Source organism: Macrobrachium nipponense, chromosome 7 (assembly GCF_015104395.2).
Source record: "Macrobrachium nipponense isolate FS-2020 chromosome 7, ASM1510439v2, whole genome shotgun sequence".
Lineage (NCBI taxonomy): Eukaryota > Metazoa > Arthropoda > Malacostraca > Decapoda > Palaemonidae > Macrobrachium > Macrobrachium nipponense.
Window position 1 is genome coordinate 77,607,909 of NC_061109.1, and position 26,805 is coordinate 77,634,713.

General features: G+C 36.2%; 1 protein-coding gene across 1 annotated transcript; it reads left to right on the forward strand.

The window, feature by feature from the left end:
* Positions 1–555: 555 nt before the first annotated feature.
* Positions 556–26,662, forward strand: LOC135217216 (zinc finger CCCH domain-containing protein 18-like). Its single transcript, XM_064252946.1, is given in 5 exon segments — positions 556–3,132; positions 3,300–3,355; positions 3,357–5,041; positions 26,275–26,403; positions 26,622–26,662. Coding segments are annotated over 5 exon segments (4,473 nt in total). The 5' UTR covers positions 556–570.
* Positions 26,663–26,805: the final 143 nt, after the last annotated feature.

Here is a 26,805-nt window from a genome sequence, read left to right on the forward strand (position 1 = left end):
TTTCCAGTGCAACTGCCTATTTGGGTCCATCTGTAACATCGGCAAAGAAAGGTTTGAATTTATTCAAACTTCAGGTATTGTAACTTTTACTGTGTATGTATGTAGTGTAGTTCTTTTTAAAAACAACATTAAAGTATTGAAATTAATTAGTTTAAGATAGACTTTAATTGCTATTATTTTCAAGAGCTTTGATATCATTACATATAGTTAATTATTGAAAGATCTAGGGGATTATTTTGTTGTTGAATCATAAGGAGTATGGTAAGTGTGTCTAATTTGTGCTGAAAGCCTTTGGTTAGTTTTCTATGCAAAATTCTTCAAGTCCCTTGCCTAAGGGTATAATAAAGAAACTTAAATTCAGTGTAAATTGTCAGTTTCCAAGTTTAACAGAGAGTGAGTTTGATAACGGGTAGTTTTGTAGTTTATTTTAAAAATTTCCTTTTATCCAAGTTGTTGATTTCGTAATTGTTTGGAATTTACAAAATCATTTTAATAGTTTCTAAATGAACATAGTTAATCATTGTAACATAAACAGAATTATAGTTTGAGTTGTAATCATGCTCAGCAAGTATGAGTTATACTTTTGAAAGAGAAACTCAGACTTCCAAAATATTAAGTAGTTTTTTCTTAATGAAATTTGTAACATTGCCTCTTGCAGTAGAATGTATCTTAATTTTTTCTTTCTCTCTTTTTAGGCCGGATGAGTATGGAGATGCAATTCTTGCAACTGGAGTAAGAAGCAGCTCTGTCACATCAACGCAAGCAATTGCAAGACGAAAAGCCCTGTCAGTGAGAGCTCTTATGTCTCATACATCCATACGTGCCAGACCCCCAAAACCACGACCTGTGGAAGACCACCAGTCTGTTGTGCCTGCTGACTTGTTAGATTCAATTATAGAAAACCAAACACGATTGATTAAATCTGAGAGAAACAATATTACTATCAAATCACCCTTTGATAAAGGCATAAAAAGTTTAGGGAATAACCGTTTACATTTAAGTGCTAGAGTAGAGGGACGATCTCATGCTGCTGGACCTGATTCCCCTGGAAGACAGCAAACAGGAGGAGATGGACAATCTGGCTTGTCAAGTACACAGCAGGAACAGCAGCAGCAGCAGCAGCAGCAGCAGGAGTCAGGTAGCCATTCTTCTGCAGCTGGAGGGGAAGGAGGAGGAGGGGCTAACAATAATGGAGGAGATAGAACAAAGGATAGTGATCCTACTGGATCCAAGGCCTATACAGTATATCGCAAGAACAATGATAAAGGTCGAGATGAAAGTTATGAAAGTGAAATTGCTGGTAGTTGCAATGGCAGTGAGAAAGATAAGAAGACTGCAGAAAAGAAAAAGAAGAATGACGATGATGATGAAGTAGATCTTTATAGTGATATTGAGCCTCCTGCTCATGGAGGGGATGATGACGATGACGATGATGAAGACGATGAAGAGGATGAGGACACAGAAGGGGCCAATAATGAAAATACTGTCAGCAATGTACCTCTGCCTTTTACATCAGAAGCAGATAAGAGAGAAAATGAAAGTGATCCAGAGTCTAGTGGTGATGAACTTGTTATTGATGACAGTGATAGACCTCAAGTTAAGGAAGCTGTAGAGTGTGCACTGCAAAGAAAAGCGCAAGTAGTGGAAGAGCCAGAAGATAATAATGTTGTTGGTAGTAGTAACTTGCCAGGTTTAAATGACTTTGAGCTTGAAGCTGTCTCAGATACTGATACTCCAGAGTTGGAAAAATCTGCTAATAGCTCTATTTCTCTATCTGATGTTGGAGATCATGAAGTTACAAGTAGCACAAATGAAAACCCTAATCCTTCAAAGTCAGAAAATGCCCCTGAAAACTATTGTGAAAGTGATGAGGAAAAGAACAGAGAAAGACCTAATCAGCCAATAGTAGGATTAGAAGGCCTTGAAACTGAAACTATATCAGACAATGAAGAGATAAGTTTTGATGACAATGATGATAATATTGAAGAAGGGGAGATTCCCAACGAGATGCCTCGACATGCAACACCCCCATCCAATAGACCTAGAGTCAACTTAGAAATTCGCCGTGTAATTGAGGTAGCACAGTCTCCAAGAGACCAAGAAGGGGAGTATGAAGATGGGGAAATAGTAGATGAGAATGCAAAACGAAAAGATAAGAAAAAAGAGAAAAGTGTTAAGAAATTGCTGGGTGAAGAGCTAGAAGGGGAAATCGAAGAAGAAGAGGAGGAGGAAGATGAAGAGCCTAATGCAGAGGGAAAAGAAATTGAGGAATCTGAAAAAGACAAAGAGAATCAAATGCCAGAAATTGAGATGTCTCCTGAAAAGGAGCAGGAAGCAGCGGCAGTGATGACAAGCAATGCAGTAATGCCCTTAGAGACACCCAAAAGTCCTCCAGCCAAAAAAGTGAAGTCAAAACAGAAGGAAAAGGAAAAAGAAAAGGAGAAAGACAAGGACGTTTCATTCAAGAAAGTATCTAAAAGTACTAAAGAGAGAAATTATAGAGAAAATGAAAAAGATGATAAAGAGAAGGATAAAAGAGTGGGCAAAAATGTAAGAGATCGAAGTAGAAACAGACAGGATGTTAGTAGGGAGAGAAGGGATAGAGATAGGAGTGATAAGAATAGGGATTCTGCTAGAAGAAGAGATAGAGATAGAGATAAAAGAAGGGAACCAAAGAGAAAAGAAATGGAGAGGTATAATGTTAGGAAAATGATCACACAGAAAGAGGAAGAAAGAAAAAAGAAAGACGAGTTTGGCAGAGATGTTGCTTTGCGATCTAGGTCAAGGTCTCGATCCAGGAGAAGATCAAGGTCAAGATCACGTAGAAGAAGCAGGTCTCGGTCCAGGAGGCGTTCCATTTCAAGATCACGCAAAGGAAGGAGGAGTTACTCACGTTCCGTATCACGTTCACGTAATAAAAAAAGAGCGACTAGGAGGAGAAGTTATTCTTCTTCATCATCTTCCTCATACACATCCTCTAGCTCTAGTTCTAGTTCAAGTTCATCATCAAGATCTAGGTCTCGTGGTCCAAGTAGAAGTAATAGAAGGCGAAGAACTCGCAGCCGATCAAGAACTCCAGTAAAAAAGAAGGTTGAAAAGAAAAAAGCTTCAGCTCCTCCTGCCCCTATTGTTGCAGGTAGTGCTGGTGGCAGTGGCAGTGCTGCTGCTGCTGCTGCCGCTGCCGCTGCTGCGCGCTGCTGCTGCCGCTGCTGCTGCTGCTGCTGCCTGCTGGTGGGGTGGTGGGGGGCTAGTATAGTGGTGGTGCTGCTGCCCTTACAGTTCCTCCTGGTTCTACTAAGTCAAAAGAAAAGACCAAAGAAAAGCCTAAGAAAGCAAATCCTGTTATTGAGAAGATAGAAGAAAAAAGAAGAAAAGAGAAAGGGAAGAGAAGTTGACAAAAGAGAGGAAGCAAGATTAGAGAGAGAAAGACGAAGAAAAAGAAGAGAAAAATCCCCTCTGCAGAGCAAGGAAGTCTACCAAGCAGGTGGAAGCATAATGGTGAGTGTTAGTTTTGCCAAGAGAGCACCTGGTAAAGAGAACAAAGATACCAAAAGGAGAAAAGAAAGAGATGTAAAAATGGAGAACTTCAAGAAAGTAAGGAAGCCTGCCGATAAGCCCCACGGAAGTCCCATAAGATCATGGTCTAGAAGTCGCACTCCAAGTGGTAAGCGAACGCCATTGCAGGATGAACCCATGTGGTCTCCTGATCATTTAACAGAGGCACGTATTGCAGAGAAACCTTTGAAAAGTCCAGAAGTGATTGATTTAGATGTTATTATGGTAACTCCTCCACCTCAGGAACCCATCCTCATTTCTGATTCTGAGGATGAAGGCATTACTCGATTGCCTCCTGACTTAGGCACAACTCCTGTACCACCAGTTAGACCTCAGGGACCGAAAACTCCTCCAGAACCAGCTGTGAAGTTTACCCTCTCCAGCAAACAGGTTCTGAAACCCATAACAAATCCATTACGTGATGACGAAGAGGAGGAAGAGGAAGAACCTCCTGCACCAGCCAGAGGACCCAATACTCCCCCGGGCCCCCCACCAGAGTCAGATGAATCAGTTGGACGCACCAAATCACCTTCTAGTAGAGTTCCTAGATCTCCAGCTGGGTCCCCTCCTGGTTCCTCACCAGAACCAGATGTTTATGATCCATTTGAACCCACAAAGTCTCCTTCACCCCCGGGGTCTCCTCAGCAGGAACCGAGAGTTAGCAGCAGCGATCAGACAGAGACTGTTGAAAAAGGTTCCCCAGAGGCCCCTGCACCAAAAGCTGCATCACCTCCACCTCTGCCTGCTGAGCCACCTGAACCAGAGGAGAGGCCACCTGAGCCTCAGAAGCCACCTGAAGAAGAAGCAACAAGCACTGTTCCCCCAGCAGCACCTCCGGCTGTTTCTGTAGCTGTCACAACTACTTCCAGTACCAAAACATCAAAACCATCTTCTGTACCATCTAAGGCAGCACCTGCCAATACTGCAGCACCTGTTGTTACTACCCCAGTTAATCCCATCACACAAATTTTCCCAGGTTTACCTGCCAATGTGGCTAATATATTGTATCCTGCTGCTTTAGCAGCAGCTGTTCGAAATGCAACCACTACCATTGTGCGCCCACAGGTTGTACAAACAGTAGTAGCCCCAGATTTTTCAAGACCACCTCCAGCAGCTACCATTTTGAACCGCCCACCTCCAATGACTATAATAGCTCCTACGCGAGTTGGAGAAAAGACTAGAGCATCACAGAATGGAAGAGATGTCACACACACAGATGTTGTTGATATGGATCTTGATTCACCTAACTCTCCTGACAGTTCCGATGTTTCTGATATATTTGAGCCTCCATCTCCTCATTCAACACACCAGTCAGAAAAGCCATCCCCCAAGAAGACCAGAAACCAAACAAAGACCACACCTGTAAAGGCTGCTAAAGGAGGGAGCGTTGACAAATTTGACAGTTTGTTTGGAAGTGGAGCACGTCCAAGTCGGAAGCATAGCACTCCTCATAAGCATAAGCATGGCAAGAAGGCCAAGTCAGGAGGTAAGGTTATGTCTTACTATTTCTGTTCCCTTGCAATGTATAGTTGAGATATGTTTAGACATTTTTATTTATTTTGGTGTCCTTTACATTAGGAAGGATAGTAAATATATGGTAGCTTGTGTATAACTACAGTAACTTTACTAAAGGTAAGAGATATCACATCCTTTTGTTCAGATGTACCAATTTGATAAAATGTTGAAAGGGGAAGTCTTGCATCAGTATTCTTGAGGGTTTCAGTATTGCCATTTAAGTGTTATGGAAGATTTCCTTTTAGGAGTATAGAGCTCATGCAATTCTAATCAGATTGACTGTATTATGTGGCTCTGTGTTAGTTTTCTATCTTTTCCCATTGGTCTCTTTGTGTGCCCTTGTTTACTATATTGAACTCTGTCTCGCTCTAGTTTTCATCTGCCATTTGAGAATTCCTGTGTCCCAGCAATATCAGTTGTGAAATTTGACTCCTTAGTCTGGTTAGACTGCAATACTATCATCTAGTTTTAGGGTAGTAGAAATTATAGATACTCAAGTAGGAGAATGGATTTAGGTTTTCATTGATTTTAGATATCTATAGAAATTATATAAAATTGATAAGTGCAGCAGCATTTGGAGGTTTGGACAACAATATGATCACTATCAACTTCAGATACTTTGTCTAGCAGGAAATAGACTTTATTTAAGGTCTGCAACCCAGTTACTGCACATTTTCAGCCATTTCACTTATTGAAAAGGTGTTTATATGCTTGAATTTTTGTCCATATTGGAATTAATTGTCTCCTTTTCTAAGTATGCATAATTTTAGATATGAGGATTAGGTGTACTTCTTTTTTATTTATAATTTTTTTTTATATTACTGTACTTTGATACTTTACTAATGCAAAGAATATAAACACTTATGTACACTGAAAGTCCATTTATGAGATGAATCTTACCTATTGTTAAAGTGAGCTTATATCTCCACGCTGATAGGCGAGTCAGCATTTGAAACAGTGATAGCAGTAGTTTTAAAGCCTTCCTTCCCATCACCAATACATACTCTCAAAACAGTTGTGTTATCTATAGACAAAAATAACAGGAAAATGAGAGGAAGGTCAAATCAGGGGGAATGGTAAATGCAAACATTGGCAAAAGGGTGCATTTCGGTAGCAATACTTTACTGCATTAATTTCGGGGGTATTATGAATTTTATACTGTAATACAGTATAGTCACTAGACAGTTTCTGAATTTGTACCATTCCCAGATTAGCAAATAATCATACAGTAGCACTGTATATATGGAGAGCATGGTAAGAAATTGGCAGATATGGAAGTAGAAATGCCCTGAAAAGAATGGGAAAGGGCATAGGCAAAGACTTAGATCTGAAGGAAAATCAAAAGTGCACAGAAGCAAAGTGATTAGAGAGAATCATTTCACATCTAACCTAGAAAGTGAAAAGGCTGATCTAAAAGCTTTACTAGTGATGATTATAAATGGTATTGAATATAGAACTCTTAAAAAAAATATATTTTCTGGCATCAGACACTCCAGCTTTGAAGATGCTCACGTTCAGCTGTATGAAAGCATTGAAGTGCTCTGAATTCATATGAAGTCAAGTCAGGGTTGTTTGAGAAAATTGAAAATACCAGTGACATGGATAAACAACCATTAAGTTACACCACACCTGCTAACTCATCTACCATAAACTACTGATGTGGGAATGATTCATTGTGACTATATCTTTCGATTCTCGGCCATTCCATTGAGGAGTGAGAGATGTGTATTTCTGGTGATAGAAGTTCACTCTTGACGTGGTTCGGAAGTCATGTAAAGCCGTTGGTCCCGTTGCTGAATAACCACTGGTTCCATGCAACGTAAAAGCACCATACAAACAATATATCTTTCTTAGATAAGGATAATTTATACATTTCATTCAGAGGTTATATACAGACATTCAGATGATTAACTAGCAGAAATACCCTTCCTTTGAGGTTAAAGGTCATGAAAAATATGACCCTCGACCTTTAGGATACTGTAAATTACCGAGACTTATTTGGGGGAAAAAATAGCCTCTTTGACACTGGTAAATACAGTACATATATGACAGAAATAGAAAACTAAACTTCTTAGGAAATAATTTTATTACAAAAACAAGCACAAGCAAAAAACATGCTTGATAATTGAAGTAAATATTAATTCTTCATAGTCAAGTTATTTGCATGGTACATTTTTAGGTTGGGCATTTATTGTATTTTAACTTGTATATACAAGCATAAAATTTAATATATTATAGCATTTACTTTTCAGTTTATTAAAGTTACTGGAAGAAGCTATCATGTATTTATTTACATGAAAAACTGAATCATTTAAGTTGAAGATAAAGTGGCTCTTTACCATATTCATGTGTATACTTCCACAAGCTATTGAATATAAGAAACTTCCCGTACTCCTGTCACTGGAAGTCTGTATCTTAATAACAGATACTAAAGGGCTGATAGAAAACAAAAAGATGAAAAAGTGAAGTGTAGTCATATCTTGTTTTCAAAATGGAAGAAGATCCTGATGGTGAAGCAAAAATCTCCATCTCACCACTTACACACTCTTATAGATCCCACCCACACTGAGCACACTCAGAGAAAGAGAAGTAACAAGAAAATGAAAGTGAAATGGATAAAAACGGGCAAATTAAAACCGGCTTTAAAACAGATAGATAGTAAACACGTCCTATCTTAAAGGCGGTAGAAAGATAACTGGTGGGTCACAGGACGCCGAGGGCATTCTGGGTAATACATGCCCCGTGACCTGGTATAGATGCCAATAGTCCCTGGATCGCACAAGTTTAATTTTAATTACTGGTTTCCAGCTTGGCGCTAGTAAATCCTATTGTTAAGACCTCAGGTTTGTTAGTTATGAAAAATACAATTGCTCATATATGAAACAAACCTTCGGCCTTAACATTAGGATAAATACTCAGCACCAGCTGGAAACCGGTAAAGTTTAAACCTACATGAGTGGATGAATTGGTTTGTTAGGGGAACAGATCTTCTTATCTTTTTCGGACGCAATGAACTATGACATTGTGTAAAAACCCAGAAGTCTGATTCTATGATATTCATATGTCTTAGATTCGGAAATACTGGTCAGTTGTTTTCTTAGAGTTCTGGTATTCAGAAAACTGATCAAAGGTGGCAAACTCCCAGTTGGTTAATAGTACTTACCTCCCACCAAGAGTAAGTCTATCCTAATGTTAAGACCGAAGGTTTGTTTCGTATATGAACAATTGACAAATTTGTAACTAATTTGTATTTTTCATAACTTACAAACCTGAGGTCTTAACATACAAAGGCCCACCTCTAACCACCCCTCTATCAACTAACCTGGGTTGGAAGAATAATTAACTGGGTCACAAGTTAATGAGGGGTATGTGGGTGGCCCCACATGTCTTGTGACCAAGCACAGATGCCAATAGTCCCTTGCGTACACAACATTTTAAACTTTACCGGCTTCCAGCTGGCACTGAGTATTTATCCTAATGTTAAGAACTCAGGTTTGTAAGTTATGAAAAATACAAATTAGTTACAAATTTGTCATATTACAGTTACAAATTTGTCATTTTTCACCTCTCCCAAGTACATAATTAGTATTTGGAATGAGTCTTAACATACTGTCATATGGTTTGCATCTTTGGCACAAAGAAAGACTGGTGCGACACTAGATTTTATGTCTGATCGGTGAACAGCTTCCACCTCGTATACATATTGAGTTGCCAGATGCTGATATACCTTGCTTTACAATCTTTGAGTGTTTTTAGCCATTTTCCAGCCATCGCAAGATTATCCTATGGTTAAGACCTGAGGTTTGTTAGCTATGAAAAATACGAATTGATTAAAAAATTTGTCATTTTGACATTGGCTCATCATTGTCTCCTTAACCCCTGAGTGTTTTAAGGCTGTTATCTAAAATGCCTCAGATCAGTATGTTAGATTCTTATAATTACCTTTGAAATCTTCCATCTTGGTTCTTGCCCCTACAGCCTTTTTTGCACATCAGTTCCTTGTAGAATTTCCCAAACTACTCTCAAATTCTACTTCAGTAGTTTTTGGCTCATATTTTAAGTGAAAAAATTTATGCAAGCAACCATAACCAATGTTTTTAACTCCCAGTTCAAGTAGGCTGTCTGGATCCTTAGGAGGCCATGTGTAGATTTTCAGAAGTGCCTGGCAAAACATCAAGTTGAACCTTTGGTAGTGATGGTTTCTCAGGGACTTTGTACCTTTTGTTATTTCATTTATCCTTATCATCTTCCTGATATCCTTCTCTTTGCATTCTTCACACTTAGAGACATTCAGAGTTTGGAAAGATAAATTGGACAGTTGTTATGCAACTAGGCCATCAAGCCATGGGCATTTCCAGCCTCAACAAGTTTATTCATGTGCCTCCCTTTTTGATGAGTCTTTTAGTTTACTCCTGGCAGTCTTTTGGAAGGTTAAAGGATAATTTCTGTCAACATGTATGACATGTATGTCCACTTCCTGATATGTACACTCAACAAGAAAAGTGAAGATACAGTTTTCGTTAGCCTTCGTTCATTGAATTTCCCATTTGTTTTTACTGAAAAGACAATATCACTAAATTTACTCTAGAATAGAAAATACACTGCAAATTATATAAGTTAAAACTGCAAAACAAAACCGTTCAGATACTTAAAAACACGATATATGTCCGAAGTAATTGGAATTTCTCAGGTGGATATGTTCATAGAGGTCTGGTAGATAGAATATGAATTTCTGACTGTAGTATTATGTATCACGACAACAATATTTGTTTGTTTTGCTTCATGAACGGGGATATTATTGCATCATCGTAAGTGGTGAATGCCATTATTTTAGTTTCTACAAACTCATGTTTGTATTCCAAAGCGATTAAAGTTAGCTGACATCAATCGCAGTCAGTGTTGCAATGGCTAAGGTAGGTTGAGCAAATTAGTTGCATCTGCAAGATCGTTTTCTATGATTTGAGGAGGAGCCCTAGAACTTCTAGCGGGAAAGCGCAAGTCACGATACTGGCTAACGTAACGGATTTCACACTTTGATTACTTTGACGTTGACATCAATCGAATGCTAGTTGCTGTTTACAAAGCTACTGTCTTTAAACATAAATCTTTATCAAGGTTAAAGTAGCATGTTAGCTCAAAGATATTCTAAAGGCTACTATGAACAAAGCAGTTCATAGTAGTCTACAGCCCTACACGACTGCATTTCTTTGCCGCGAGACTGAAATATCTCCCAACACATCAGCATTTTTTGCACGATATAAAACTTTATTTGCCTATGCAATACATATGTAGTTATTTGTAGTAATAAACATTTTTACTTAATACAGCTTTTTTTTTTTTAATGATTTGTGGATGAAACCCAATTTTCAATAGTAAAGACTATATTAAGAGACCAAGAATGGCCACAGCCTGTGTCTAAAATTTTCCACGTTTTTTTACAATCTTTGAATGCTACAGCAACTGTAGAATGAAATCAAGATTAGGGTATGAATTTCTTAGAGAATTAACTTGAATATTATGATCCTTCAGATTTTATCTAGCATAGTGCACCACAATCTTGGCAGTCATATCGCACAAGCAAAGGCCTATCGATAGAGATACTTAAGGGGACCGTCCGCTATGATGTCTATTTTTTTATTTATTACGCAAAATAGATCATTTTCATATATGTCTTAGATATATATAATACCTTCATCATATAAAAATTTCAAGTCATTTGTGCAAAATCTTTTAGTCTTATTAGCAAAAATTATGATTTAAAAAAAAAAATGGGTAGAGATTTCTCCGCTAATATGACACCAGTTGTATTGAAAATCATACCATAAACACTTCTTTATATACGGAACAATTCTGTGTGACAGAATTTTGATTTTTTTTTTTTTTTTTTTATGATTTTTTTTTTATTTTATGATTTTTTTTTATTTTTTTTTTGGTCTAGACAAAAAATTCTAAAAAAAAGAAAGAAAGAAAAGTCAAAATTCTGTCACACAGAATTATGGGATTTTTATTCCTCTTTCCAATGATATCTTTCTCTCCAAAATTGGATAATAAATAACCGAGTAATGGTTACCGACATGCGCATAAGTATGTTTTTGAGTTATGAGCTCCCAAAGATTTGCTATGTAAATTTTGCTTTTTTCTTATAAAAGTCAAAACAACATTGTTATAATTACTTTATTTGTACTTTTATTGTTGATTTCTACATCAAGGATCCTGGTCCTACCCCCTAAAAGTGGTATTAATACCCTCAGCGTGACACCAGACAATGATGTTGACGGCGAGACATGAGACAATGAAGGCGCTGATAACAATGAAATTTCGTGTTTTTCTTTCAGCACACTCCTGGCCTTCGCTAATTTTGCTAGCCTTAGTTGCTGAGTAGCCTTCTTGATCTTAGGTAACTTCGGCATTGCTATAAGTTCACTAAGAAGTTATAAAAACAACGTAAATAGCTAGTGACCAAACGCAAGTGACGAAGTGCATGTAACTCCTTTGACGACTGTGGCGTAACTGAGTCATTCTCTGAGTCTTGCGGCTCTCGCCTATAAATAGCCGCTCTGACCAGCTCTCAACTCGCACTACCTTTCATTGCTATCAGATGTATGAGAATCTCGAAAAAATCTGAAAAAATCCCTGTATATATGCAAAAATAAACATGCAAAAACGATTCTGTCAAACTCAGTCATACAGACGACGCAGTTACGATGACGTCATCATTTAAAAACCGCTATATCTTCATTATTTGTAAAAATAATTGGCTGAAACTTCTGGAAAGCATGCACGGCATGTTTCTGCATAGATACAAGTAATAACTCTATTTTTTATTTTTTCAAGTTGACATGTCGGACGGTCCCCTTAATTCATTATATTTTCTTGTGCCTTTCCCCCATCACAAGTCCGTCACCAATACATACTATAATTCTCTCTCTCTCTCTCTCTCTCTCTCTCTCTCTCTCTCTCTCTCTCTCTCTCTCTCTCTCTCTCTCTCTCTCTCTTCTTCTCTTCTCTGCTTCTAAAACATACTTTAAAAATATATACAGTAGTGCCTCAGGATACGAAATTAATCCGTTCCGAAGCGGCCTTCGTAACCTGATTTTTTTGTATCTTGAACCACGTTTTACATGTAAATTGCCTAATTCGTTCCAAGCCCTACAAAAACGCCCCAGTAAATTTTATAATAACACTAAATTGACAAATAAACAATGAAATACAACAATTGGACCATTTAATACCTAACTTAACTACATATACTACTAATATGTACTACATACATACTGGCGGCCCGCTCAACGGCGAATCGGTTTTATGGCTGTCTTCAAAAATATTCATTAAAATAATAAGGCATATTAAAGGTATTTTTACGGCACAATTTTCAGTTAACGGCGCTGCTAGCGCCGCTGTCTAATGAGTTCATACATTTGTAGAAATGCCGTTCAGACCATAAAGGTTATGCAAATTATATTAACAAATTTTATGGAGAGTTATTACGTAGGTATTTGGGTAAAATATATGCCTCTGACGCTGTTCTATATCGAGTTAAATAAGTGCAAATTTAGCTATGGATGTGTCGATTTATAAATGTTCCATGCTTTTGTTTAAAATGTGTATGAAAATGTATTACGTTAAAGATATTTTTGTTTTTGCACAGAAATATGATACAATGGCAGCTTTTGAAACTGCCCTTCATGTTATCAAATACAATGTTTTTCATGTTCTTTCTTGTGATCCACCGCTGCTCTTCCGAAAATATTGATTTAAAAAAAGTGCAAATTAGCGATCGATGTGTCGATTTTATAAATTTTTATGATTTAATGTTTAAAATGCGTATGAAAATGTATTACGAATAGGGTATTTTTTATTTCTGTGCAGAAATATGATAAAAAGGCCGCTTTTGAAAATGCCCTTCAAGTTATCGACTACGATGTTTTTTCATGTACATTATTGTATGCCGCCGTCTGCCGCTCTTCCGGAAATATAGAGTTAAAAAGAGTGCAAATTTAGCATTTGATGTGTCGATTTTTTAAATGTTTGTGCTTTTATGTTTAAATTGTGTATGAAAATATATTACGTAAAGGTATTTTTATTTTTGTACATAAATAAGATACAAATTAAGGCAGCCTTTGTAACTACGCTCCACGTTCTAAGGGGATGTTTTTTCATGTTCGTTCTGTCCACCACTGTTCCGAAAAATGCATGGTGTTATTTTATTAACCCTGTTACGCTGATTGGACGTATTAAACGTCGAGTCAAAATGTCTCCCATATGCCGATTGGATGTATTATATGTCGACTCAAGTTTTTTTTTTAAATTTGCGTAAAAATACTTACAGGCCTACCAGCCGAAAACTTTTGAATCACGCGCCTTGGGGGATGCTAGGAGTTCATGGATCAAGGCGTTGTTTTGTTTACAATTGTTACGCAGGCGCGCAAGCGCGAATTTCTTTCTTATCGCACTAAAAAGTATCAGTGACACATCTCAAAAATTATTTCGTCACTTTGACATAATTTTTGCACCGTTTTAAATTATCTGTTACAAGGAGTATTATATATGAAAATGTGCGCAATTTCATGTAGAATACAACAAAAAATACTCATGATTGTAGCTTTTATCAGTTTTGAAATATTTTTATATAAATAACGATAAGTGCCAAAATTTCAACCTGCATTCAACTTTGACTCTACCGAAATGGTCGAAAAACGCAATTGTAAGCTAAAACTCTTATATCCTAGTAATATTCAATCATTTGCCTTCATTTTGCAACAAAATGGACATCTCTAGCACAATATTTCGATTTATGGTGAATTTATGAAAAAACTTTTTCCTTACGTCCGCGCGGTAACTCTTCCGATAAATTTTTTCGTGCTATTGTCCTAATGATTGCACCATTTTAAATTTGCTGTTACATAAAGTTTTATATATGGAAATGTGAACAATTTCATGCACAATACAACTAAAAACAATCCATGGTTGTAGCTTTTATCAGGTTTGAAATATTTTCATATAAATAACGATAAATGCAAAAATTTCAACCTTCGGTCAACTTTGACTCTACCGAAATGGTCGAAAAACACAATTGTAAGCTAAAACTTATTTTCTAGTAATATTCAATCATTTACCTTGATTTTGCAACAAATTGGAAGTCTCTAGCACAATATTTCTATTTATGGTGAATTTATGGGGAAAAAAAACATTTTCCTTACGTCCGCGAGGTAACTCTTCCGAAAAAAATCTGAAATTTTTTCGTGCGATTGTCAAAATGTTTGCACCATTTAAAATTAGCCGTAACATAAAGTTTTATATATGAAAATGTGTGCAATTTCATGTAAAATACAACGAAAAATGATTTAAGGTTGTAGCTTTTATTAGTTTTGAAATATTTGCATATAAATCACGATAAATAGAAAAAAACCACGCTCGGTCAACTTTGACTGTACCGAAATAGTCGTAAAATGCAATTGTAAGCTAAAACTCTTACAATCTAGTAATATACAGTCATTTATCTTCATTTTGAAACAAATTTGAAGTGTCTAGCACAATATTTAGATTTATGGTGAATAAAAAAAAAAAAAAAACTTTCTTTCCCTCCGCACACCGATTCGCGGCCGCAAATCTCTGAAATGCGTATGTCGCATTCTCCTAATATTTGCTCCTTTTCATATTAGGTGTTTTATAAAGTTTCATATATGAAAATGTGCGCAAATTCATGAGGAATACAAACAAAAATATTTGAAGGTTGTAGCTTTTCTCATTTTTGCAATATTTGCATATAAAAGAATATATATATAAAAATTTTGACTTCGGTCAACTTTAACTCGTCCGAAATGGCCAAAATCTGCAATTCTATGCTAAACCTCTTACAGTATCATAATATTCAATCATTTCTCTTCATTTTGAAACAAATTTAAAGTCTCTAGAACAATATTTAGATTTATGGTGAATTAAAAAAAAAAACATTTTTTTTACGTCCGCGCGTTACGAATTCATACATCATTTTGTGATAATATTTTTTCTGTGTTGCTTTGATTGTTTTACAATGTGTTATATATCAAAATTATTGCAATTTAGTGTACAATACAACAAAAAACAAGGTAACTCGTTAGCTTCAACAGTTTTTTGCACAGCTCGATTTGAATACAATTATGTGTGAATTTTTTTTGTCGCTACGATATATCGCATTATTTATAATAATTTCTGATGGTTGCATACTAAACTTCAGGCAATGACAAAAAAAAAAGGAGCCAAAGATGAACTCTTAATCTTAAAAACGAATCGCGCTGTGATTTTTTGAAAAAATTATTTTTTCCGCTTCCACACTCCTCACTCCAAACCCGCCTCGGCATACGGGAGACGTTTTGGTTTTTAGGGCTTAAGCGTAAGAGGGTTAATTATGCATCTTTTCCATAAATCCTTTAAAAAGTTATACATTCACTGTATCCAAGAATATTTTATGTATTCTCATATTATAGTATTATAAAATACTACGGCAAATTTAAGCCAGTATTCCGCGGAGCGGCCAATGTTATGGTTTGAAATCAGCTGATGAATACGAGACTGAGTTTGTTTCACCATAACGCAATTCTGAGCGAATTCTCTTGCTTCTAGTTAGCATAAACGAATATCTAGATACTTGACTTATATGAGACAAGGTTATTTTTCCTTATACCTGTTTTTAGGTGGAAATATTTATTGAATATGTCTCGTTGTGAATCTGAACTAATTTTTTTTTTCGTTAACAGATTACGTTGGCGGCATGTTTATTGCATAAAGAATTATGTGATTCCGTTTGCAATAATCCTATATATCATTGTAATACAAACTTTACGTTTTTTATCTTATATCGGCGTGAAACCAACAGTAAAATGTTCTTTCAAGCACAGTAGTTTTGATTAAAATGATATCCCAATTTTATCTACAGTTGTGTTTGATGGCATACATTTACTGCACTTTTATCCTTGTTGCTGATGTACGATAATAGTCATTAGCAGCTTGAACAGTTTTCTCAGCTTCAGTTATAACTAGGTTTAAATTTAACAATACATTTCCCGATTGATCTTTGATCTATATTGATCTTTGATCTATAGCGAATAAAGTTATTACATTAAGATATCTCAGTTCTATTCTATACATAATGCCATTTATAACAACTACAGTAATAGTGTACTGTAGTACAATGATTGAAATTCAAGCCAAATGGATGTTATCCAGTTCGGTTGTACTTAGGGAAAAAAAAAAAAAAAAAAAAAAAAAAAAGTTGTTTCTCGTTCGGTTGTTCATGGCTGTACACGTTCACGCAATGAGTATAATGTTAAAACAATATTTTCATCATTCTCTTTTGCTGTTATTGAACTTATGTAACTAGAAGATGGACAAAGTTAGGCCATTGTAATTTGATCTCTCATAAAATCGGACTATCGTAAGACTAATGATCGTAAATTGAACACTACAGTTACCTGTACACTGTATAAACTTTATTGTATCTTAGACACCCAAATGATTAAAGCTAGGCTTTTTTCACTTTACTGTATTTATAATGCTATAATGTACTGTACAGTACTACCGTACAGTAAATTCTATAGTACTATACTGCATAAATATAATTTTACTTATTGCACCATTGTGGCATTACGGCACCTTTGACTGGTCTAGAGTTTCGAAAGAAGGTGTGTGGTGGCTGTAGGCTCTAAAATCGCTTAGCGTCGGCAGCCAGGAACGGAACCCCTGCTGCTAACCGAGGGCCGCCTGTACCTGTAAATAAAGTGTATTAGTGTACATGGTACAAGAAATACTGTATGTACATACGTATGTAGTAAAATTGGAACCTTACCTTTCAAGTGAGGCGATCTCCGAAAGTGGCGACAGAGGAGGACGACAAACAGCAGAAAACATGATTACTTAACTTTACAAAACACATTAAAAAATAGCAGGAAACATTAACACTAAACTTTATGAAACACATTAACAAATGGGAGAAAACGTTAACACTTAACTTTACAAAGAATTCAAGGTTCGCCTCGAAACCTCCTGCCAAGCTTGATCGATGTGTCTGATGCATATCATGATATCGAAATGCTCCTTCCAAAATTCACGCAAGGTGAGGTTTGTGGTATTGGTGATGTCGAAACACCTCTTGAAAAGATGTTTCGTATACAGCTTCTTGAAGTTCGATATCACTTGCTGGTCCATGGGCTGGAGGAGATGGGTGGTGTTGGGTGGAAGATAAAGAACCTTGATGAAAGAATACTCCACTAGGATATCTTCCTTGAGCCCAGGAGGGTGAGCAGGGGCTTTGTCCAACAACAGCAGACATTTCAGAGGGAGGCGCTTCTCTTCCAAGAATTTCTTCACTGTCGGGCCGAAACACAGATTTACCCACTCGGTGAACAAAAGTCTTGTTACCCAGGCTTTCGCATTATCCCTCCACATCACTTGAAGCTTCTCCTTTAGCACTTTGTGGGCCTTGAAGGCTCGAGGAGTCTCCGAATGATAGACAAATAGGGGCTTGACTTTACAATCCCCACTAGCGTTGGAACATAGTGCGAGCGTAAGCCTGTCTTTCATAGGCTTATGCCTGGGTAGCTTCTTCTCTTCCTCCGTGATGTATGTCCGACGAGGCATTTTTTTTTTTCCAAAAAAGGCCAATCTCGTCACAGTTGAAGATTTGCTGAGAACTGTAGCCTTCTTTGAGAGTCATCTCGTCGATCGTCTTAATAAAGGCTTCGGCGGCTTTCGTGACTAAGCTGGCAGCTTCCCCATGCCGCACCACCGAATGGATGCCAGTCCGTTTCTGGAATTTTTCAAACCACCCACGAGAAACCTTGAAATCTGGGGTTAGCATCAATGGCCCTTCTCCTCCGTCATCTTCAGCCTGCGCAATCAAATCGCCGAAAATAGCGCTTGCCTTGTGGGAGATTGCCATCTCGGATATCATATCACCAGTGATTTCTTTGTCTTTTATCCATACAAGAAGCAGCCTTTCCATCTCGTCATACACGTGGCTCCTGTTGTTGGGCAAAGTAGTCAAGCCTTTTAAGGATGGTGCCTATTGTCAACAGAGATTTCGGCCATATTCCTTAGCGAGCACACTCAAGGGAATGCCAGCCTCATACTTCTTGATTATCTCCATCTTTGTCTCCATAGAAACCATCCTCTTCTTTCCATGAACTTCAGCAACTTTCTTGGGACCCATGACTATACGTGATTAAGTTATGTACTAATTAAGTCCTCACACAACATGATAAAGTACAAAGCGAAATCACTAACACGAATTTACGTTAACAAACGAAATCGTATATGTGAACGAACGAATTTTGCGTGCGTACGATAACGCTGGTGCAACAAAATGACCGAACGATGCCTTTACGTAGAGCATGATGGGTAGATGCTGACCAATAGGAGAGCAGGATCTTATGGCGGTGACTAGCATCAGGAACCAAGGGGAGAGTGGGAGGATGGTGGCGAGTCTAAAGAGGTGCGCGAGTTTTGAAATTGTTCTTGGTGGTCCGGGCGAATCTTGGGACTTTACAGTAACACCCTTTCGTAACCTGAATTATTTTCGTATGCAGCATCAAAAAATCTTCGTCTTTGCTTTCGTAACTTGAATTTTTCGTAAGTTGGGACTTTCGTTTGTTGAGGTTCAACTGTATTACAGCTCAATCTCCCAAAGAAAATATACATAATGAAATTAAGTAGTTGTAAATAGGCCTAAGCTTTACGTAAGCAGATTTTGCTCTCTCTCTCTCTCTCTCTCTCTCTCTCTCTCTCTCTCTCTCTCTCTCTCTCTCTCTCTCTCTCTCTCTCTCTCTCTCCTCCCTTTTAAAACATTTGAAAAAATACTATCACTCAGTCTCTCAAAGTAAATATAATTAAGTATTTATAGTTAGGCCTATGCTTGCGATCTCTCTCTCTCTCTCTCTCTCTCTCTCTCTCTCTCTCTCTCTCTCTCTCTCTCTCTCTCTCTCTCTCTCTCTCTCTCTCTCTCTCTCTCTCCCCACTGTTGAAACATTTGAAAAAATAATATCACTTAACCTCTCAAAGTAAATATAATTAAGTATTTATAGTTAGGCCTATGCTTGCAATCTCTCTCTCTCTCTCTCTCTCTCTCTCTCTCTCTCTCTCTCTCTCTCTCTCTCTCTCTCTCTCTCTCTCTCTCTCTCTCCACTGTTGAAACATTTGAAAAAATAATATCACTTAACCTCTCAAAGTAAATACTATAATGAATCAATTATCTCTATCGATAGGCCTATGCTTGAGTGCTCTCTCTCCATCGTCAAAAGATTTCATTCTTTACTGTATTGTTCTTCACGATTTCCACAAGTACTGCCCAAATTTTAAATCCCTTTTTCATTGTTTAAGATCCGTCTTTAATTATGTATGAATTTTACATCAGTTTAGTGTCAAACATTACTCATAAATAAGGTTTCGCAGTAGGTGAAACCTTATTTATATATCCTGTTTCTACATTCAAGTATAAATGATTATAGGACATCCACAGAATCTTTATGGTGTAAAGTTAATGGAAATCTAGAAATCAACAAACTATGATTTTCAAGCTCCGCCCCCTTTCAAGAGTTGCCAGGTGTAGCATTATTAAACAATATATGTCCGAAGATTTGAAAAAACTGTATCCTAACTTTGATGGCCGAGTGTACACATGCTCAAATTAGTTGTGGCAGTTTCTTAATTTTTCATTCACCTGCCTGGCGCACGATTCATGCCTTAGTAATCTATTTTTCTTTTTGAAGATGGAAGAAATCTTATGTAATGACTTACAAACACTCGCTGCTATCTTTAGAACATTACATTGTTATTGTGTAAAACCATTTTCTATATAGCAAAATTGACGAGAGCTAAACAGGCTGATAAAAAATCACATATCACAACCACATTATCATTTCAGTATTAAGTTGAAGGTAGTTGAATGATTCCTTTTATTAAATTTAACAGAAAACATTGGAAAATCTCCAAATGCTATCAAGGATAAAAAGACAAAAAGAATTATAACCTAAGTGTGAACCATGTGACCTATGTTGTTTTCGTTGTTGTGATGTGTGTGGGAATCGAATGTCAGTGTGTCATTTATTGGTCTAAGAAACATCCCTTGCGGAGCTGGAGGCAATTATTACATTGAATTGGGTGCAAGTTCTGGTTAGAGATATACCAAAGAGAATCATACACATAGATGAACCAAATTGTTTAAAGAACAGCAAAGTTTTGAAAATGGGCTCAGAAGTGGAGCTCCTCAAAGCAAGATAAGACAGTAGACAATACAGTGGTGTAAATGTTGCTGAGCAACATTATTTTTGTGAATGATTAATTCTAGCACCTTGTCATGATATTGTTGAAGCGGGAATCGTGACTAGGTCTATGCCTATGACTGGTGTCTGATGAATACTTTAGATGGAGAGGAGAGATTATTAAAAATACACTTGAAATATTTGATTGGTGTTTAATGAAGAAATCCAATGAATAAGCAAATCCACCTTTGATGGATGGGAGATTCAATTAGGCTTACTTTTTTTCTTATCAGTGTCCAGTGATTACCACAGATAGGGAGGGAAACAGATTCAATGATGCATGCATTTTTGTCCTTCAAATCTTAAATAATACATTTTATTGGGAGAAACTTTATTCACATCAGCCAACTCCCTTCATCATTCCTATACGGCACCACTGCTCCCCCACATCTCGGGCTACTCTGACTTCTCACTACGAACTCCATCGCGTGAAAGCATCACTAATGATAACGGTTATTTAAAAATTCCCCTCACCGACAACCAAAGCCTTATATTTAAATGCATACATTTATAGAACTTTTTCTGCTCAAAATTACTATCTTGCATTCCCCAAAATATTTGTATACATTCGTGTTACACCCTGTGTGATTGTTGCAGTTGTCAAAGAACAACCCCTGATTACAGCAGTAGGTTTTTATTCTAAAAAAAAAATTGAAATAGACTCATGCAAAAAGTCACCTTTCATATTACCTATCCATTCAGCTACTTACAATATGCTTATGGCAGTAGTTCTGGCTATACATGTGCTTTTTGACTTGAGATAGCTTGATCTGAGTATATTATGTTAAGTATTTATGAAAAGGATAAGAAAAAATGAGAACATGGTAAAGAATAAAGGGAATACTCAAATAAAACAGATTAATATAGATATTGTAGATTTAAATATTCATTCACATTAAGTATCCGAGAGATTATACTGCTGAAAATAGACCTAGGCTAATCAAGTGTGAAAACCAGAAGTCAAATTTAGGCCCACTAATTTTGTCATGCAAATTATTTTATTGATTAAAGTACAAAATTAGTTTAATTACACATTGCTATTAACCCTTAATCGCCGAAGCGGTATTTTAAAAATCGTTTTCCGTATGCCGGCGGCGTTCGCGAGTGAGCGCTGAAGCGGATTTTTTTTTTTTTTTTTTTTTTTTTTTTTTTTTTTTTTTTTTTTTTTTTTTTTTTTTTTTTTTTTTTTTTTTTTTTTTTTTAAATGCACAGCAACTCTTAGTTTTTCAAGATTAAGAGTTCATTTCCGGCTCCTTTTTTTGTCATTGCCTGAAGTTTAGTATGCAACCATCAGAAATGAAAAAAAATATCTATCATATATAAATATTGGGATATATGACAGCGCAAAAAAAAAATTTCATATATAATTGTATACAAATCACACTGTGAGCAAAACGGTTAAAGCTAACGAGTTAATTTTTTTTCATTGTATTGTACACTAAATTGTGATTATTTTGGTATAACACATTGTAAAACGATCAAGGCAACACAGAAAAAATATTATCACAAAATGATGCATGAATTTGTAACGTGCGGACGTAAAAAAAAAGCTGTTTTCAGAAATTCACCATAGTAAATCGAAATATTGTGCTAGAGACTTCCCGTTTGTTGCAAAATGAAGGTAATTGGTTGAATATTACTAGATTGTAAGTGTTGTAGCTTAAAATTGTGTTTTTCGACCATTTCGGTCGAGTTAAAGTTGACCGAAGGAGGAATTTTTTCTATTTATCGTTATTTACATGAAAATATTTCAAAACTGATAAAAGCTACAACCATGGGTTGTTTTCCGTTGTATTCTACTTGAAATTGCGCACATTTCCATATAAAAACTATGTAACGGCTAATTTAAAATGGTGCAAACATTACGACAATCGGACAAAAAATTTTATGATTTTTTTGGAAGAGTTACCGCGCGTATGTAAGGAAAAAGTTTATTTCGTAAATTCATCATAAATCGAAATATTGTGTTAGAGACTTCCAATTTGTTGCAAAACAAAGGTAAATGATTTAATATTACTAGAATGTAATAGTTTTAGCTTACAATTGCGTTTTTTTTACCATATCGGTTGAGTCAAAGTTGACGGAAGGTTGAAAATTTGGCATTTATTGTTATTTATTTGAAAATATTTCAAAACTGATAAAAGCTACAACATTTTCATATATAAAACTTTATGTAACGGCTAATTGAAAATGGTGCAAACATTACGACAATCGGATGAAAAAATTTATGATTTTTTTTTCGGAAGAGTTACAGCGCGGACGTAAGGACTTTTTTTTTTTTCTCTCTCTCTCTCTCTCTCTCTCTCTCCATAAATTCACCAAATCAAAATATTGTACTAGAGACTTCCAATTTGTTGCAAAATAAAGGTAAATGATTGAATATTACAGTGGTCCCCCCGTACTTGCGGGGGATGCGTACCAGATCCCCCCCGCGAATAGTTAGAATCCGCGAATGTTTGGAACCCCTATAAAAACGCTAAAAACAGCCTATTTTGTTAGTTAAAACTTAAGAAAAACCACTAAAAATTTTCATACTTGTTTTTTTTAATAGTTTTATTACAAAAAGTGCATTCTATGATGAAATTGATAAAAAAAAAACCCAGGAATTTGTGGATATTTCTCATAGAAAAATACCGCGAATGAGCGAATTTTCCGCGAATAATGCAGGGAAACATTCCTGAGAGAAATCCGCGAATGTGTGAGTCCGCGAATCCGGAGAACGCGAATACGGGGGGTCCACTGTACTAGAATGTAAGAGTTATAGCTTACAATTGTGTTTTTTTACCATTTTGGTCGAGTCAAAGTTGACCGAAGGTTGATATTTTGGCACTTATCGTTATTTATATGAAAATATATCAAAACTGATAAAAGCTACAACCATGGGTTGTTTTCCGTTGTATTCTACATGAAATTGCGCACATTTCCATATATAAAACTTTATGTAATGGCTAATTTAAAATTATACAAACTTTACAATCGGACAAAAAAATTTTATGATTTTTTCGGAAGAGTTACTGTACGGATGTAAGGAAAAATTTTTTTTTTCATAAATTCACCATAAATCAAAATATTGTGCTAGAAACTTCCAATTTGTTGCAAAATGATGGTAAATGATTGAATATTACTAGAATTTAAGAGTTTTAGCTTACAATTGGGTTTTTCAACCATTTCGGTAGAGTCAGAGTTGACCAAAGGTTGAAATTTTGGCACTTATTGTTATTTATATGAAAATATTTCAAAACTGATAAAAGCTACAACCATGAGTTATTTTTTGTTGTATTCTACATAAAATTGCGCACATTTTCATATATAAAACTTTATGTAACGGTTAATATAAAATGGTGCAAAAATTATGTTAAGTGATAAAATAATTTCTGAGATGTGTCGCTGATACTTTTTAGTGCGAGAAGAAAGAAATTCATGCTTGCGCGCCTGGGTAACGATTGTAAACAAAACAACAGCTTGATCCGTGAGCTCCCAGCATCCCCCAAGGTGTGTGATTCAAAAGTTTTCGCCTAGTAGGCCTATAACTATTTTTCTGCAAATTTTTAAAAAAACTTTTTTGTCGACGTACCATACGTCCAATCGGCGCCCAACAGACAATTTTCGTCGACGTACCATACGTCCAATCGGCACCTGACAGACAATTTTCGTCGACTTTTAATACGTCCAATCAACACCTGACAGACAATTTTCGTCTACTTTTAATACGTCCAATCGGCGTTAAAGGATTAAAGAATATTGATGGCTTAATATGTTATTTATTGGCTGTAGGAGATGAATTGATGAAACCCCAGTACATACAATATGTTGGTTCAAGACTCAAGTTGCAGCAAAGCCAACTTCAAAATGCTTTTGCTATCACAAAGCTTGAGTTGAGAATATGTAAAGTTAGAATTCGTGGACTCATGGGTATATATTTTCCTTACTTTGCAAAATAATGATCTTTGATACTTTGAAGAAATCTACTGTTCTAATTTTATTTATTTCAAGTATAACATCTTTGAAGGAAGTACAATGTTCTCCCCATATTCATGGGGGATGTGTACCAGACACGCCCATGAATAGCTAGATTCTGTAAGTACTTGAAACCCTATAAAAAGACTTAAAACTATGTACCTATTTTGTTAGTTAAAACTCAAGAAAACCCCCACTAAAAATGTTTATACCTGTTTCTTTTAATAGATTTATCACAAAAAGTACATTTTATGATGAAATTGATAAAAAAAAAAAATTGTGGATATTTCTCATAGAAAAATACCGGGAATAGGTGAATTTTCCACGAATAATGAGTATCTACGTTCCATAGAGAAATGCACGAATACAGGAGTCCGGAAATCTGGAAAGTGTATTATTTATTGATAGGCTAATAATCTGGCACTTGCATATGGCAATGTTTCCATAAAGAACAGTGAATTAAGAAAATATGCCAATAGGTAGTGGGCCAACTGTGCACCTTCAGTTGAAGTCAAATAGTATTCTGAGAGTCAAAGTTTTAGCAGCATGAAGTCATCTGCTTGATAGAGTAGTTCTCTCTTGTTTGATTTATTTTCACTAAAGGGTTTTTTGAAGACCTTGAGAGTGATTTATTCTCACTAAAGGGTTTTTTTTTTGAAGACGTTTCTTCTATGTTGACTAAACTATGCTTTTCTGACCCAGTCAGTTGCTTATCTGGGATGACGATCAGCTCTCTCCTGGGGGTTTTCCAACAGAGAAATGGGTAGCCAATTTTCTATCACTTTTGAGATCTGTAATGGGGGTGGCCTGTCGTCCTCAAGAACCTTTAACTCTGTCCTCAAATGTCTCAGAGGCAGATTGGGTCCCTATGTTGAGGAACATTTGATGTCAGGGAGTTGGAAGGTAAACTCCCTATAGCTCTTGCCAGCCAAGAATGGTCTTAAGCAAGTCTTGATTCTTACATACTAAGAGACAGTTCAAGAGAGTTGTTTAGGCTATAAAGAAACTTCCTTATCTTTTGGAAAGAGTCCAGAAATGTCACATCATTACCTCATTTTGTCCCGGGAAAAACCTTTGTTTAAAGACCAACTCAGCAGAAAATGGCAATGTCTCCAGTCAGGTAGCCTTCTCTTCTTCAGGCTTACTAGAAGTTGTAAAACTTTTGGGAAGACCCAAACACCCTTCTGTCCATGACTGCCCAAAACTACTCTACCTAACCAATTTACTGCCCTCCATGCCACGATCCCCAAGCATGAACAGTTGATTCAAGAATGGTCAATCCTAGACCCTTATGATTTTCATGTTTGCAATTTGAGAAAATACTACTCATGTTGTGACCTATACAGATCACAAAGATGATTTTCATTGCTCTTTCATGCTCCCTAAGGGTTGGTTCCCCTAACTTACTTTCTTGGTGGTAGATGTTCCTCATATTTCATTCAAAAAAGATCTTTTCGGGCAGTTTTATTTGAGAAGACTCCAAACCTCCACATGCTTCATCTTCTCACATGTACATTGTCAATTGTCTGTCATGAGCTAAGGGCATTTCCAGAATTGCCAACAAAGCAATCATTAAATCTAGATAGCCCTACTGTCAGACTTGTGTATCAGTAATAGCAGATAGTAATTTTTTTTTTTTTTTTTTTTTTTTTTTTTTTTTATCGTGGTGCTTGTCCAGATCTCATAGTTTTGAATTTAATTTTCAGACACTGGAGGGTAAGCATATCACCTTTGTGAAAAAGTATGTAGTGTCAAACCTATTACATACTCTACTTTATATGAAAATAAAGGCTCTGCAGACATGAACTACAAATGTTTAAAAGTGGAGACTATTGTGTATTTGATACTGTAGGTGGCTGGTTAAATATCTCGTGTCCTCAAAAGCTATTGAGAATTGGAAATCACTGTTTATATACAGAATATGCAAGACACCAATTTTTTAACATTTTTTCAGGTAAGAAGGATGGTAATGAAGAAGATATTCCAAATTCTGCTGTTGATCTGCAAGTTAAAGAAAAGGTGAGAAGTAATATATTTTGTTCATTTAGCCTGTACTGCAGTAGATTGCATCTCTCTCTCTCTCTCTCTCTCTCTCTCTCTCTCTCTCTCTCTCTCTCTCTCTAGTGTAGTTCTTGATCTGTGTTGTTTTATAGGAATTTCAGCATGTGAAAATAATTAGAGTGGTGCTGTATATTTAGAAACAAGTTTCATTTTAGTTTTTATTTAGCATATTTTTAGAAGGTACCTTTAAATGAGTTTGTATTGCTTTTTTGCTCTTGATTTAATCATTTTTTACCCAAGATTGTCTCATGTCTGTCACATATTTAGCTGCTTTGTATTAAATTTGCTACCTTTGGGGAGTTTCTTTTGTAGTGTTGTACAGGTTTTAAATCCCTCTTGTTACTCACTGTTTCTCATGTCACCACCTTCAATTGTTTCTATATCTAATCATATTCAGATAATGAAACTCTTGAAAGCTTTTTCT